The sequence below is a fragment of the Ascaphus truei genome, chromosome 13, assembly GCF_040206685.1.
Source record: "Ascaphus truei isolate aAscTru1 chromosome 13, aAscTru1.hap1, whole genome shotgun sequence".
Taxonomy (NCBI): domain Eukaryota; kingdom Metazoa; phylum Chordata; class Amphibia; order Anura; family Ascaphidae; genus Ascaphus; species Ascaphus truei.
In genome coordinates, this window is record NC_134495.1 from 7,370,190 (window position 1) to 7,382,833 (window position 12,644).

Consider the following 12,644-nt stretch of genomic DNA (forward strand, 5'->3'; position numbering starts at 1 on the left):
AATATATTGAAACTCTATTTTACAGTTGGAAATAAAATTGTGTCAGTGTCTGTGTGTGTCAGTGTCTGTGTCGCATGATCCAAGTAATCCCTATTAACATTCAGGTCAGATACAATGATACAAACTGCCTCACAATGGGATCCCGGCTCTTTTGTGTGGGATCCTTGCAGCCTCTATGGGAATCCATGTTGCTAGGTGCTGCCATGAATTCTATGCCCACCACCCAGACAAAGCACAGACAGCCTCCTCCGATATCTGTGGCACTGCGGCATCATTTCAACAACTGATCACTGCCAGAGGGCCCTGCAACAAGGCAGGGTGCTGTGATCTGCACGGGTCTTTATTTACTACAAAGGGGGGATTTTTCCATGTAAAGAAAAGGGACCGTTTTGTTTTTTATTTCACATATATTTTTTTGCAGCTGGTTCCCGGTCCCCTGTGGCTGTGCAGCTTGCACGGGGTTGATGCACAGGCTGGAGAGTCTCAGAGCGCGCGCGCTGGGGTTTGCGTTGCCAAGGGCAACAGCCGCCGCCGCCGCCGCCGCCGCGTTCTGATTGGTCAGGTGTTTAAAGAGCCGGGCTGCAAGATGCAGATCAGCTGCACGTGAGCGATCCGGGCAAGTTCCATGCTACACCGCAAGGCCCCGATCGGCGGCACCGGGGATACGGGCAGGGATCCTGCGCCCTGGGCTTGTATGGAGAGGTGGGCGCGGAAACGGACCGGTGTATACGGTAAGATCAGACAGTGTGTTCTATATACTTACAGCAGACCGGGTGCTGAGCTGCATGTTATAACTCGCACAAAGCCCCAGCAGTAAAAATAAAAGTGCTACTGCAGCTTCAATAGCCTGAAAGCGACTAAAAAAAAAAAAGATCGTGTGTGTGTGTGTGTGTGTGTGTGTGTGTCTCTCTTCCCGGCATTCCTTACAATTAGATCTAAAGAGCCACTCTGTTCTTATTTTTTTTTGTGTATGTATATACACACTTTATTACTATTGCAGTTTCTTTATCACTCAAAACAATACATTGTTTATCTTAAATAGAATTTAAATGTTCTTAATAAAAATAGAACAATATATAAATGTCAAGACCATTGTTTAAGCAATTCTATTTGTGCATGACCTGAACCAATTATTTTTCTAGAGCAAAGATCTCTTTGCTCTGCCATCAGATTTGAGATTATTTCAATGTCTAAACCCCAAGCTCTCTTTCCCCCCCCCCCCCCCCTGTAATGTGTACATGTTGTGTACACCTGTAATGAAATCCACTCTTATGGGTGTAGAATTTCTTGAAATCGGCCCCATCTTTAGGTACAAATTTTGGACAAAGCATGAAGCAAACTGGGGTCAATGTCACAGTACCAATACTCTTTATTTTAAAACAGACATGCTATAAACATTGGCGAATATTTTATGCTTGGAAAGTAGAAAAGGAGGGGCTTACTTAACTCCCCCCTCCCCCCCTGATTTAAAGGAGCAGGGCCTCTTGGTGTGAACAAAGGACACTGGCATATAATAGGTTAAATAGAACTGATTGACACCTTGAATTTGTTAATAACATTAAAAATTCAAATGTATTTTAAAATGGTTGTTTTAAACTTTCATCAACATTTCTACATTCAGAATGCTTTGCAGGGTTTTCTATAATCTTTAACTAATGTCCTTTGGTGATATGACTGGTTACCAGTCATCAAAATTGTTGGCATAGCGCTGTTTTTTTGTTTGCGGAATAAATAAGATGTCAGAATTAGTCTAACAGTGATTCCCGAAAGGGGGTACAGGAATCTCCAGGGGTTCGAGAGGTGTCGCCAAAGGATTTGCCCCACACAATGTATGTAATGGTGTCTCCCAGGGGTTCCTGAGCCTGTGGGGTAACCGGCCCCCCTCTCTTGGTAAGGCCCCCCTCTCTTGGTAAGGCCCCCCTCTCTTGGTAAGGCCCCCCTCTCTTGGTAAGGCCCCCCTCTCTTGGTAAGGCCCCCCTCTCTTGGTAAGGCCCCCCTCTCTTGGTAAGGCCCCCCTCTCTTGGTAAGGCCCCCCTCTCTTGGTAAGGCCCCCCTCTCTTGGTAAGGCCCCCCTCTCTTGGTAAGGCCCCCCTCTCTTGGTAAGGCCCCCCTCTCTTGGTAAGGCCCCTCACTGCAAAGATTACACATGGGAGATATCTGAATATTTTTAGGAGCCGTGTATTTCTGAAACACTCTGAGAGGATCTGCACCTTTTTTTATTCCTGAGGTGCCTGCCCCCCCTGCAGCAGTTGGGGCTAAAGAATTGGGCACGTTCTGCCAAAGGTGCCTTTTGTATCTACGCACAACCCTGGTTTTTGCAGACAGAATGTTTTCGGTGTCCATACACCATCTAGTTCACCCCTCCCCCACCCCCGCCGCACACCATCATTTGGATCAGGGTGGATCGGATATAAGATGGCGACTCCTTCGCTTTCGCGCCCCACACCCTCTCCGGGGAAATCGAGCCATTTTTTATTGTGCTGCTGTCGGTCAATAAACTGCCCTGGAGGAGACGCTGGCGCAAGCTCCGGAAACCGCGGGGAGGATTTTAGGGGGGCATTTAAAGCTGCAGTTACGTCTTTTTTATTTATTTTTTATTTTTTATTTTTTTACTTCAATAGTTTCATGTGGGCAATCTCTAATTACCTAAAGAACTGTATAGCTGCAGGTCAATTCGTTCTCTGTCTATTGATCGGCAAAGTTTGGCGACATCTTTAAATATGGGGAATGTAAATCGTTGCTATAGGAACAAGCATGCTTGTTAAAATAGAATACAAGAAAATTGGTCTTTCAAAGTTGTTTGTTTTTAAAACAGAAAATACTAAAAGTATTTTTTCTTACCAAAGAACTGATTTATTAAAAAAAAAAACACACATGCAGGATATTGCATGAACTGCAGCTTTAAGTCACGCAAACTGAGTGAGGGGCATTTGCTTCATTTTCAGGTATTAATTGTGCAACAATTTAAAGGAGAAGAGATCTACTGTCACAGCAGCAATCTGCTCAATATGCTGGGGTCTGTGGTCTGACCTAAGGGTAATTAACCTCTTAAGCAATATTTGTTGTACTAATTTGTGTAAGCTTTGCGTTTGACCTTCAACAAGCCATGCTGTGACCTTACACGATGTTAATGGGTAATTGTTGACTAGTAAAAATGCATTCCCTGTTGCTGTATGTATGTCTTTATATAGCACCATTAATGTACATAGCGCGTCACAGCAGTAATACACGAGACGTGATATAAATAGCACATAATGGGAAGAAGCGCTTCAGAAAAGAAAGTAACGTTAGGAAAAGAAGTCCCTGCCCTGAAGAGCTTACAATCTAATTAGTAAGAGTGGAGAATGTACAGGGAAAGTGGGAGGGTATTCTAGTAAGTGCGTTTGCAGGGGGCCACGGTTAATGTATGAGGTGTAAAGTATCAGCCACAGAGATGGTCATATGCTTCATTTAAAGAGGTGGGTCTTTAAAAGTGGATAGAGAGGGTGCTAGTCGGGTATTCCAGAGGTGTGAGAGGTTTAAGGCGGGAGAGGGCTTTAGATACAAAGGGGGTAGAGAGAAGACATCCTTGAGCGGTACGTAAGAGTCGGGATGGTGCATAGCGAGAAATTAGGGCTGAGATGTAAGGAGGGGCAGAAGAATGTAAAGCTTTAAAAGTGAGGAGGAGAATGTTGTGAGTAATATAGGATTTAATAGGAAGCCAGGAGAGGGATTTCAGCAGGAGAGGCGCTGAGACAGACTTGGGCCTCGGTCCCGCTGCGCTCGTTGGCGCGGGCGGCCACACGCGAGTTCCCCACCAGCAGGGGAATCCTGCGGAGCCGGTCCCCCCTGGCTGCACAGCTTACTACACGCTGTGGCGCGTCAGCCGCTATGGGATACAAGAGAATGGTGTTCCCTAGCGTTGACGCATCACGTGGTGTGGCTGTGAGCCAATGGGGGGAGGAGGAGAGGCTTCGGGGAGCGGGGAGGAGTGTGGAGTGAAAGCAGCGTGAGTGCCTGTCTGTCTGTGTGTGCCTGAGTGTGTGAGTGCCTGCCTCTGTCTGTGTGTGTGTGTGTTACTTTACTTACCCGAGCCGTGGAGGGAGGGGGGGGGGAGAGTAGCGGGTCCCTCCGCTCAAGCCACGCCCCCCCTCCTGCTCAAACCTCCCACTCCCGCCCACCTCCCGCTCCGGCTCCCGCCCCCTACAGACCGCATATCGCGGTCTGTGTATGTCAGCGCCCCGCCTGTCTGCAGTGCAGGCGCGCTGATTCTGGGAGCGGGGCCTTAGCCTTAGGAGAAAGTAAAGTGATTCTAGCAACAGTGTTGCTACACCAGCCCGTGTAATAAGCGTAGAAACACAGCAAGAAGTGTGCAACCCCAATGGTGTATGAAGTTCTATAAGCAGTTGTCTCTGAACATGCAAAATCTGGGCGTATGATTGTATGTGTGTGTTTAAACCAGGGCCAGTGGTGCTCAAACCACCCCCCTCAGGTTTTCTCAGGATATCCCTGCTTCAGCACAGGTCGTGCAGCTGATTTGCATACACACGATTTGGTCATCTACTGGTCAAATGTGTTGTGATATGTTAGACCTGTGTTTCCCCAACTCCAGTCCTCGGGGAACCCCGCCAGGTCTTAAGGATATCCCTGACCCACCTGTGCTGGAGAAATCAGCGGCTCAGTCATTTTGGCTGAGCCACCTGTGCTGGAGCGGGGATATCCTTAAGACCTGACCTGTTGGGGTTCCCTGAGGACTGGAGTTGGGGAAACACTGTGTTTGACAAATGGGGCCTGGGATTCTGTTGGCGTGTTGATATTCCTATCCCTTTCACCAGCGGAGTCTGCAGTTTATCCCACAAACCTATCCTGTGACCATTACCTACACGTGTTGATCTGTATGCTTATTGGGTTACTATCATACTTGGCTCTTGCTGCCCCCCCCCCCTCCCCCATCATGAAGGATGTTAAAGTCATTCACTGTATGTAATCACATGCATGTTTAATATGTAATGTAAGTTTTTATTTATATAGCGCCATTAATGTACATAGCGCTTCACAGCAGTAATACACGGGACAATCATATAAATAACAAATAATACAAATAACACAAAGGGGAGAAGCGCTTCAGACATAAAAGTAGCATTTTGGAAAAGAAGTCCCTGCTCCGAAGAGCTTACAATCTAATTGGTGGGCAGAACGTACAGAGACAGTAGGAGGGCGTTCTGGTAAGTGCATCTGCAGGGGGCCAAGCTTTATGTATCGTGTATAGTATTAGCCATGGAGCTACTCATATGCTTCTTTAAGCAGGTGTGTTTTAAGGTGGGTAGAAACTGTGCTAGTCGGGTATTGAGGGGAAGGGCATTCCAGAGGTGCGGGGCAGTCAGTGAGAAAGGTTTAAGGCGGGAGAGGGCTTTAGATACAAAGGGGGTAGAGAGAAGACATCCTTGAGTGGAACGCAAGAGTCAGGATGGTGCATAGCGAGAAATTAGGGCTGAGATGTAAGGAGGGGCAGAAGAGTGTAAAGCTTAGTGATCGAGAAGCATCTCTAGCACTCTTATGGTCATTATTGATAAATCCACAGCGAGTGCATTGTAGTGTCTTTTGTAAAAAAAAATAACATAAAAAAAATACTCCCCAATAGTTTTCCAGGTACAGTGATTGCAAGAGATCTATGTATTGTGTACGTATGGTTTTATTTCTTGTATAGCACTGATTTTGCACGCAGCACTCGGCATAGAATTTTTGCAGGCACAGGTCCCTGTCCCATAGAGCTTACAACCTGTTTGTGCCTGAGGCACAGGGAGATAAAGTGACTTGCCCGAGGTCAGGAGCCGACACAGGAATTTAACTGTGCCCCTCACTGTGCCCCCTCTTATCACTGTAATGTTACCAACCTCCACCTTTTTTTCTCCTGCAGAAGAAAGCCATGCTCCCAAGCGCCTCTGCACAGCGCCACGAGGGAGAAGTGATGAGGAGGAAACGGTAGCGCAGGAGGTGTGTACGTCTGCAATTTAGTAACCTGAAAGTACATTGTCCCTGACTGGGTTGAGCGCACAGCGCCAACTCTTCCATATCAGAGGTGCGGCCAGGCATCGCATTGTGTTTCTTACTGATTAAATAAACACTGGAGCCTGCAAGTGAAGTCATTCTGTCGGCAAAACCCCTCGCACGTCTGACATCTCTGCCCTTCAGGGTCTTCTCAGATGAGTTCCTTTTTTATAAGACCATGTCTCTTGGACATCTGTATGGAAGATGACTGTTTTGCCTGGTGAGGTGACACGTGGACACTCTATATTGCACTCTCTTGGTGTTTTAAATAACAATGGGGGAGAGGGGGGTAAAACAGAATAGCATCGAGCTCCCTTTCAAGGTGTGTTGCTTTTGGGGCCCGTTACCTACGTTTTAGTTGCCAGGGAGCAGGCCGTAATAATTTACATATAGATTAAGATCCAGCACAGAGAGAACAAGTTCTTTCAGATGTTCTTGGCAGTCTCCAGGCGGTTTGGAAACTTTGGCAAAGCTTCGTGTCCATTTCAGTATCTGAACTACTTGATCACTTGCTGATAACTTGTCAACAGTTCCGATTTTTTCAGTTGAGAAACAAACAAAGAGCGTTTTGGCGCCAAGCTCTTGCATACGAACACGCTCACATCTGCCAACATCTATAAATCAGATGGAGGTTGGCTTGTGTTCATCGGTCTAAAAAATGCCCTTTTAAGACCTTCCTTTCTAAATGTCCACTGTGTTCCAAAAACCGTATATCTTCATTCTGCATAGTGGCATGTCATGTTTAACATGCGATTTCTTCTAAGGAGGAGATTGCTGGTTTTTGAGAAATCCTTGGCCGTATCATTACCTTGTTGCATGCTGCTAATTGTGCATGCGTGTGGCCTGTTGCAACAGCGGGCCCCTAACAAATATCCTGACATTTCAAATTCTAAACTGCGCAGAAAACTTCTTGAATTGTCCTGTGCGACTTTTTATTGTTACTTTGATTTTGTTTATCCTTTTGCAGAGACTGCAGGGAGCGTGGCACAATGCTGGAGATGTTTCTACGATTAAGAAGTCTTCTGCTGTATGCCTTGTCCTTAACCATTTTTGCACTTTTTATATACTTGCACAAAGAGACTAAATCAACGGTGAATCCTGATATTCCCAAGGAACTGAACGTACCGAACCCAAAACATATTTTCTGGGCTCCTCAACCAAGCAGAACCCCCCAATGTCTTCCAGATACCTCTGTTGTGAACTCTTCTGCATCGCTTCCTGAGCCTCACCGTTTGTTCTTGATGTACAAACATTGCAGGAACTTCTCAACTCTACTGAAGCCCGATGAATGCGAAAAGGACACCTTTTTGCTATTGGCCATCAAGTCTTCGCCCATCAACATTGACCGGCGGATTGCCATCAGGAATACATGGGGGAAGCAGCGGGACATCCAGAGCAAGAAGATCAGGCTGGTGTTCTTGCTGGGGAAGACCGAAACAAAGTCGCCGGCACAATCGCTCCGTCAGCTACTGTCTTATGAAAGTGGGGAGTTCAAAGACATAATCCAATGGGATTTTGTGGACAATTTTTTCAACCTCACGCTTAAGGAGATCCACTTTCTAAGGTGGTTCACCAGAGAATGTCCACATGCCAAGTTCGTGCTGAAGGGAGACGATGACGTCTTTATAAACACGTACAACATCGTGGAGTTTCTCCAGGGGTTGGACCCAGAAAATGACCTCTTCGTTGGAGACGTGATCAGCAAAGCCCTTCCCATTAGACACACCAAAGTGAAATATTTCATCCCGCACGCCATGTACAGTGGACATCACTACCCTCTGTACGCCGGGGGAGGCGGCTACTTAATGTCCAGAAGGACGACCCAGCGTCTTCTCACCAGGGCTGAAAGTATGGACCTCTTCCCTATTGACGATGTGTTTGTTGGGATGTGTCTTGACAAGATGAACGTGACCCTGCAGTATCACGCAGGTTTTAAAACCTTTGGGATCCGAAGACCAGTTAACCCATTTGATCCATGTTTGTACAAGGGCCTCATGGTAGTGCACAGGTTAAACCCTACGGAGATGTGGATCATGTGGACTCTGGTGAAAGATGAAGGGATGCGCTGTGCAGTGTCAAATAAGGACTGATCACACGCCCAGCTTCATTCTACTGCTGGTATTTAAAGGGGGCTGAGGAGGGACTGCTTTAATTAAAGGGGGCTGAGGAGGGACTGCTTTAATTAAAGGGGGCTGAGGAGGGACTGCTTTAATTAAAGGGGGCTGAGGAGGGACTGCTTTAATTAAAGGGGGCTGAGGAGGGACTGCTTTAATTAAAGGGGGCTGAGGAGGGACTGCTTTAATTAAAGGGGCTGAGGAGGGACTGCTTTAATGTTTATATAGTTAATTAAAAGAAATAAAATCGTACAGAACCACATGATTCAAAAATCTATTGAGTGCTGAGGTTCTGTTTGTCATTAAAGTGGTTAAATCCTAATTAGTTGGATTTAATAATGTACACACATGGATACTAATTTCTAAGGTGCGTGCGTGCGCGTGTTGATTTTGTTTTATTAATTAAATCATGACATATACAGTTACAATTCACCCTGTTTTGCTTTTGCTCCACGACTGAGACTTTTTTTTATTTATTTTGATTGAAAGGAATTCACAACACACCAGCGTGAGAGATCTTTATTGCAGCTACATAATAATAAAAAAAAAAAGTGTGTGTGTGTGTGTGTGTGTGTGTCTGGCCCTATTTGAGGAGTACTAATTCTGAAAATGGGTTAGTGATTTAGGGGTGTAACTGGGTGGGATCACTCTGGGTTCACCCTCCCCTTTCTACCCTGTGACTTGTGACGATGTCATAACAGGGAGTACAAAGTGTGTGTGTGTGTGTGTCTTCACGCTTCTCCAAATCTCCAGGTAACGGGCAGGACGCCTTCCCCATAATTCCCAAGGAGCGGCAGGAGGAAAAGTCAGCACAACTTGCCACTTTCACCAATTTATTTACTTCTCCTTGTATCAATGTATACATCTCTCTATCTGAGCCCCGTGTCTAATGCTCCATTCCAGACTCCCCCTCCCCCCCCCTATTCCCATCCCAACTGCCCTCCCTAAAAACCCCGCGCTGGCATCTCCCCCCCCCTTCCCTTGATCCCCACAATGGCGACTCACCCCCTAGAACCCCGTGCTGGCGGCTCACCCCCTAGAACCCCGCGCTGGCGTCTCCTTCCTAGAACCCCCGCTCTGGCATCTCCCCCTCCCCCCCCTTGATCCCCACAATGGCGACTCACCCCTAGAACCCCGTGCTGGCGGCTCACCCCCTGGAACCCCGCGCTGGCGTCTCCTTCCTAGAACCCCGCTCTGGCATCTCCCCCTCCCCCCCTTGATCCCCACAATGGCGGCTCACCCCTCGAACCCCGCACTGGCGGCTCACCCCTCGCACCCCGCGCTGGCGGCCCCTCCGAAGGTTCCATGAGCAGCAGCTCCTCCGCTCTGGCAAAGACTTTGCCTCTCCTCGGGCTTAAACCTGCATGTCCTCATGTATACTCGTTATTTATTTACCAATTACAGAATCTTATCGAGAACTATATTGCAGCTCATTAAACTTATACAACAGGTAGAAACATAAAGTCATTAACCTATTATCACAGGACAATATAATCAAACGTGTAACAATGTATTGTAAGTTTACAACTTTACAACTGTATATTTTAAATAAATGGGTTTTTCTTGGGGGGGGGGGGGGGGGGGAGGGTGTATTGATCCGTGAATATTACAGATGGTCCTCTGCAGGGTCTCAGTTGGTAGTCAGGTGCATAATGGTCAATGTGTGCGCGGATGTGTGTCTCCTTCGGTTCCACTTGTACAGGGAGTCCTCGCTATCCAACGTTTCAGTGTCCAATGAATGGCATATCCAACGCTTTACAATGCAACCCTGTGGGACGTTATCCGACGCGGAATGCGTTATCCAACGCTCACCGCCACTGATTAACATGGGACTCACTATCCAACGCTACTTCCAGAACGGATTCCGTTGGATAACCGAGGACCGCCTGTATACTGTTCTCTCTGGCACCTGTTTTGCTGGGAGCTCTCTGCACAATTGTTACATTGCGGGTTCTGTAATTGTGTTATCTGCACCCTTTCTGCCACCGAGTGTAACCCGTGTTTGGACCGGTCACATTAGTAGGCCTGCACTTTGTGCATTGTTACATTGTTGCACTGTCCTGAAAATCTTTATCCTGTTCTCTTCTCCTCTCGGAGGACATTGTCCATGTGTGGTTTGCTCTCTGGAAGAGCCGGCTGCTGTGCTGTCTCAGCTGTGAGAGTGGCATTGCCACGGTCTGCCTAGGGTGCAGTATCCATTTCACATCACATGGTATACATTGATCCTCAGTGCCCGGAGTCAGACTGCGATCCTGCACATGACGCTCTTGTGATTTCAGCCTTTTGATTCTGGCACGCTTATTTTCTGCATTTCTAGTCCCATACACAGCATGACATGTGGAATCAGGTGCAGCAAATGTAGGTACGTGTGGCGGACCACTTGTGGTGTCAAACACTTTTTCAGCTATATCTAAATCTTCACCAGGCCAGTAACTTCTCTCTCGAATGGTATCTCCATCCAACTGTCCCATTATCATATCCGCTTTTTGTGTATCTGTTACCTGCTATGGACCAAAGTCACACAAACTGTGAGATGGATCTGTCTCCTTACCTGTGAACCTTGGCAACCAGGACGCTCCAACAGCGTATGGCATAATGTTGGGGTTACAGTGATATAGTCCATACATACTTATTATATTTGCACATGGTCACCTCCTGCTTTGGATTCTTTTATAATCCTGTTTGAGACGCCACAAGTTTTCATGGTTTCACAATCTATTCAAATTCTCCAGATAACAGGCAGGACATCTTCACCATAGTTCCCAAGGAGAGGCAGGAGGAAAACTCAGCACAACTTGGCATTTTAAACAATGTATTTGCTTCCCCATCCATCATTGTCAATTTATACCGCTCTATCATAGTCCCCTGTCTAACTCCCTCTTCAACTTCGATTACAACGGCAAGTACCAACTGTCCTCCCTAGAAGCCCGCGCTGGCGGCTCTTCCGAAGTTTCCACGAACAGCAGCTCAGCTCTCGCAAAGTCTTTGCCTCATCAAGGGCATTATATTAAGGAAACCCGACCCTCTCTAATAGCGCGTCTGTGATCAGATGCATTGTAAGGAACCCCAACCCTCTCTAATAGCGTGTCTGAGATCAGATGCATTGTAAGGAACCCCAACCCTCTCTAATAGCGCATCTGAGATCAGATGCATTGTAAGGAACCCCAACCCTCTCTAATAGCGCGTCTGAGATCAGATGCATTGTAAGGAACCCCAACCCTCTCTAATAGCGCATCTGTGATCAGATGCATTGTAAGGAACCCCAACCCTCTCTAATAGCGCGTCTGTGATCAGATGCATTGTAAGGAAACCCGACCCTCTCTAATAGCGCGTCTGAGATCAGATAAATTGTAAGGAACCCCAACCCTCTCTAATAGCGTGTCTGAGATCAGATACATTGTAAGGAACCCCAACCCTCTCTAATAGCGTGTCTGAGATCAGATGCATTGTAAGGAACCCCAACCCTCTCTAATAGCGCGTCTGAGATCAGATGCATTGTAAGGAACCCCAACCCTCTCTAATAGCGCGTCTGTGATCAGATGCATTGTAAGGAACCCCAACCCTCTCTAATAGCGCGTCTGTGATCAGATGCATTGTAAGGAACCCCAACCCTCTCTAATAGCATGTCTGAGATCAGATGCATTGTAAGGAACCCCAACCCTCTAATAGCGTGTCTGATATCAGATGCATTGTAAGGAACCCCAACCCTCTCTAATAGCGCGTCTGAGATCAGATGCATTGTAAGGAACCCCAACCCTTGCCGTGGAGAAGCTCGGGAAACCAGCATGTCTGCAGTCTGGTGAAGCTTTTCACAGTCCCGTTGTGATAATTTTGCTCTTTTCTTCTCTGGTAAAGTAACTTCCATCTGGGCTGATGTCACGACTGTGCTATCTAATAAGTGTCAGGGTACCAGGCCTGAAAATGGAGGTTCTCTGGCTTCATGGACTAGCTTTGACCATCTGGATGCAGAAGACCGGGATCTTTCCCAAACCGCTGAAGGAAGCAGTCATCAGACCTCCTCTAAAAAATCCTTAATTAGACCCAGATTGCATGGCGAATTACAGGGCTGTATCAAACATTCCTTTCATAGGGAAGGTTATTGAGAAAGTGGTGGCAACCCAACTGGAAACCCATCTGTCAACCCATGATATGACCCACTCCAGTCAGGACTCAGCAAATGGCACAGTACTGAAACAGCTCTGGTTCGTGTGCTAAATCATCTCCTGATGGCGAGAGACAGAGGTGACTATTCGATCTTCGTACTTCTTGACCTCTGCAGCATTAATGAGGCGCCTCAATGCTTTCTGTGGACTGGGTGGCACAGTTGGGAAATACATTACATTTCTCTTCACTTTCCACGGAACTGGAACTGGTTTCAGTATAAAAGTAACAGGAACGAATACTTAAAACTTACAAAGAAAACTGCAATGAAAATAATTATATTTAAAAGTAGAAAATCAGAAGTGCTCCCACGTTTCCATAAGTGACAATTACCGGTATATT

The 12,644-nt window shown here is 46.8% G+C and overlaps 1 protein-coding gene across 2 annotated transcripts; it reads left to right on the top strand.

Moving 5' to 3' along the window:
* The first annotated feature begins 246 nt into the window (after positions 1-246).
* On the top strand, positions 247-8,665 carry B3GNT4 (UDP-GlcNAc:betaGal beta-1,3-N-acetylglucosaminyltransferase 4). 2 transcript variants are annotated; one of them, XM_075568250.1, is made up of 4 exons: positions 247-731; positions 2,946-3,036; positions 5,897-5,973; positions 6,995-8,665. In XM_075568250.1, the coding sequence occupies exon 4, from the start codon at positions 7,017-7,019 to the stop codon at positions 8,115-8,117; it is 1,101 nt and encodes a 366-aa protein (XP_075424365.1). In that variant the 5' UTR covers positions 247-731; positions 2,946-3,036; positions 5,897-5,973; positions 6,995-7,016; the 3' UTR covers positions 8,118-8,665. The 2 variants fall into 2 exon arrangements, with proteins under 2 accessions (XP_075424365.1, XP_075424364.1); XM_075568249.1 differs by lacking the exon at positions 2,946-3,036.
* The last annotated feature ends 3,979 nt before the right edge of the window (positions 8,666-12,644 follow it).

What these genes read in the sequence shown, in the direction of transcription:
- B3GNT4 (XM_075568250.1), top strand. Translation starts at nt 7,017, where the DNA reads ATGCTGGAGATGTTTCTACGATTAAGAAGTCTTCTGCTGTATGCCTTG.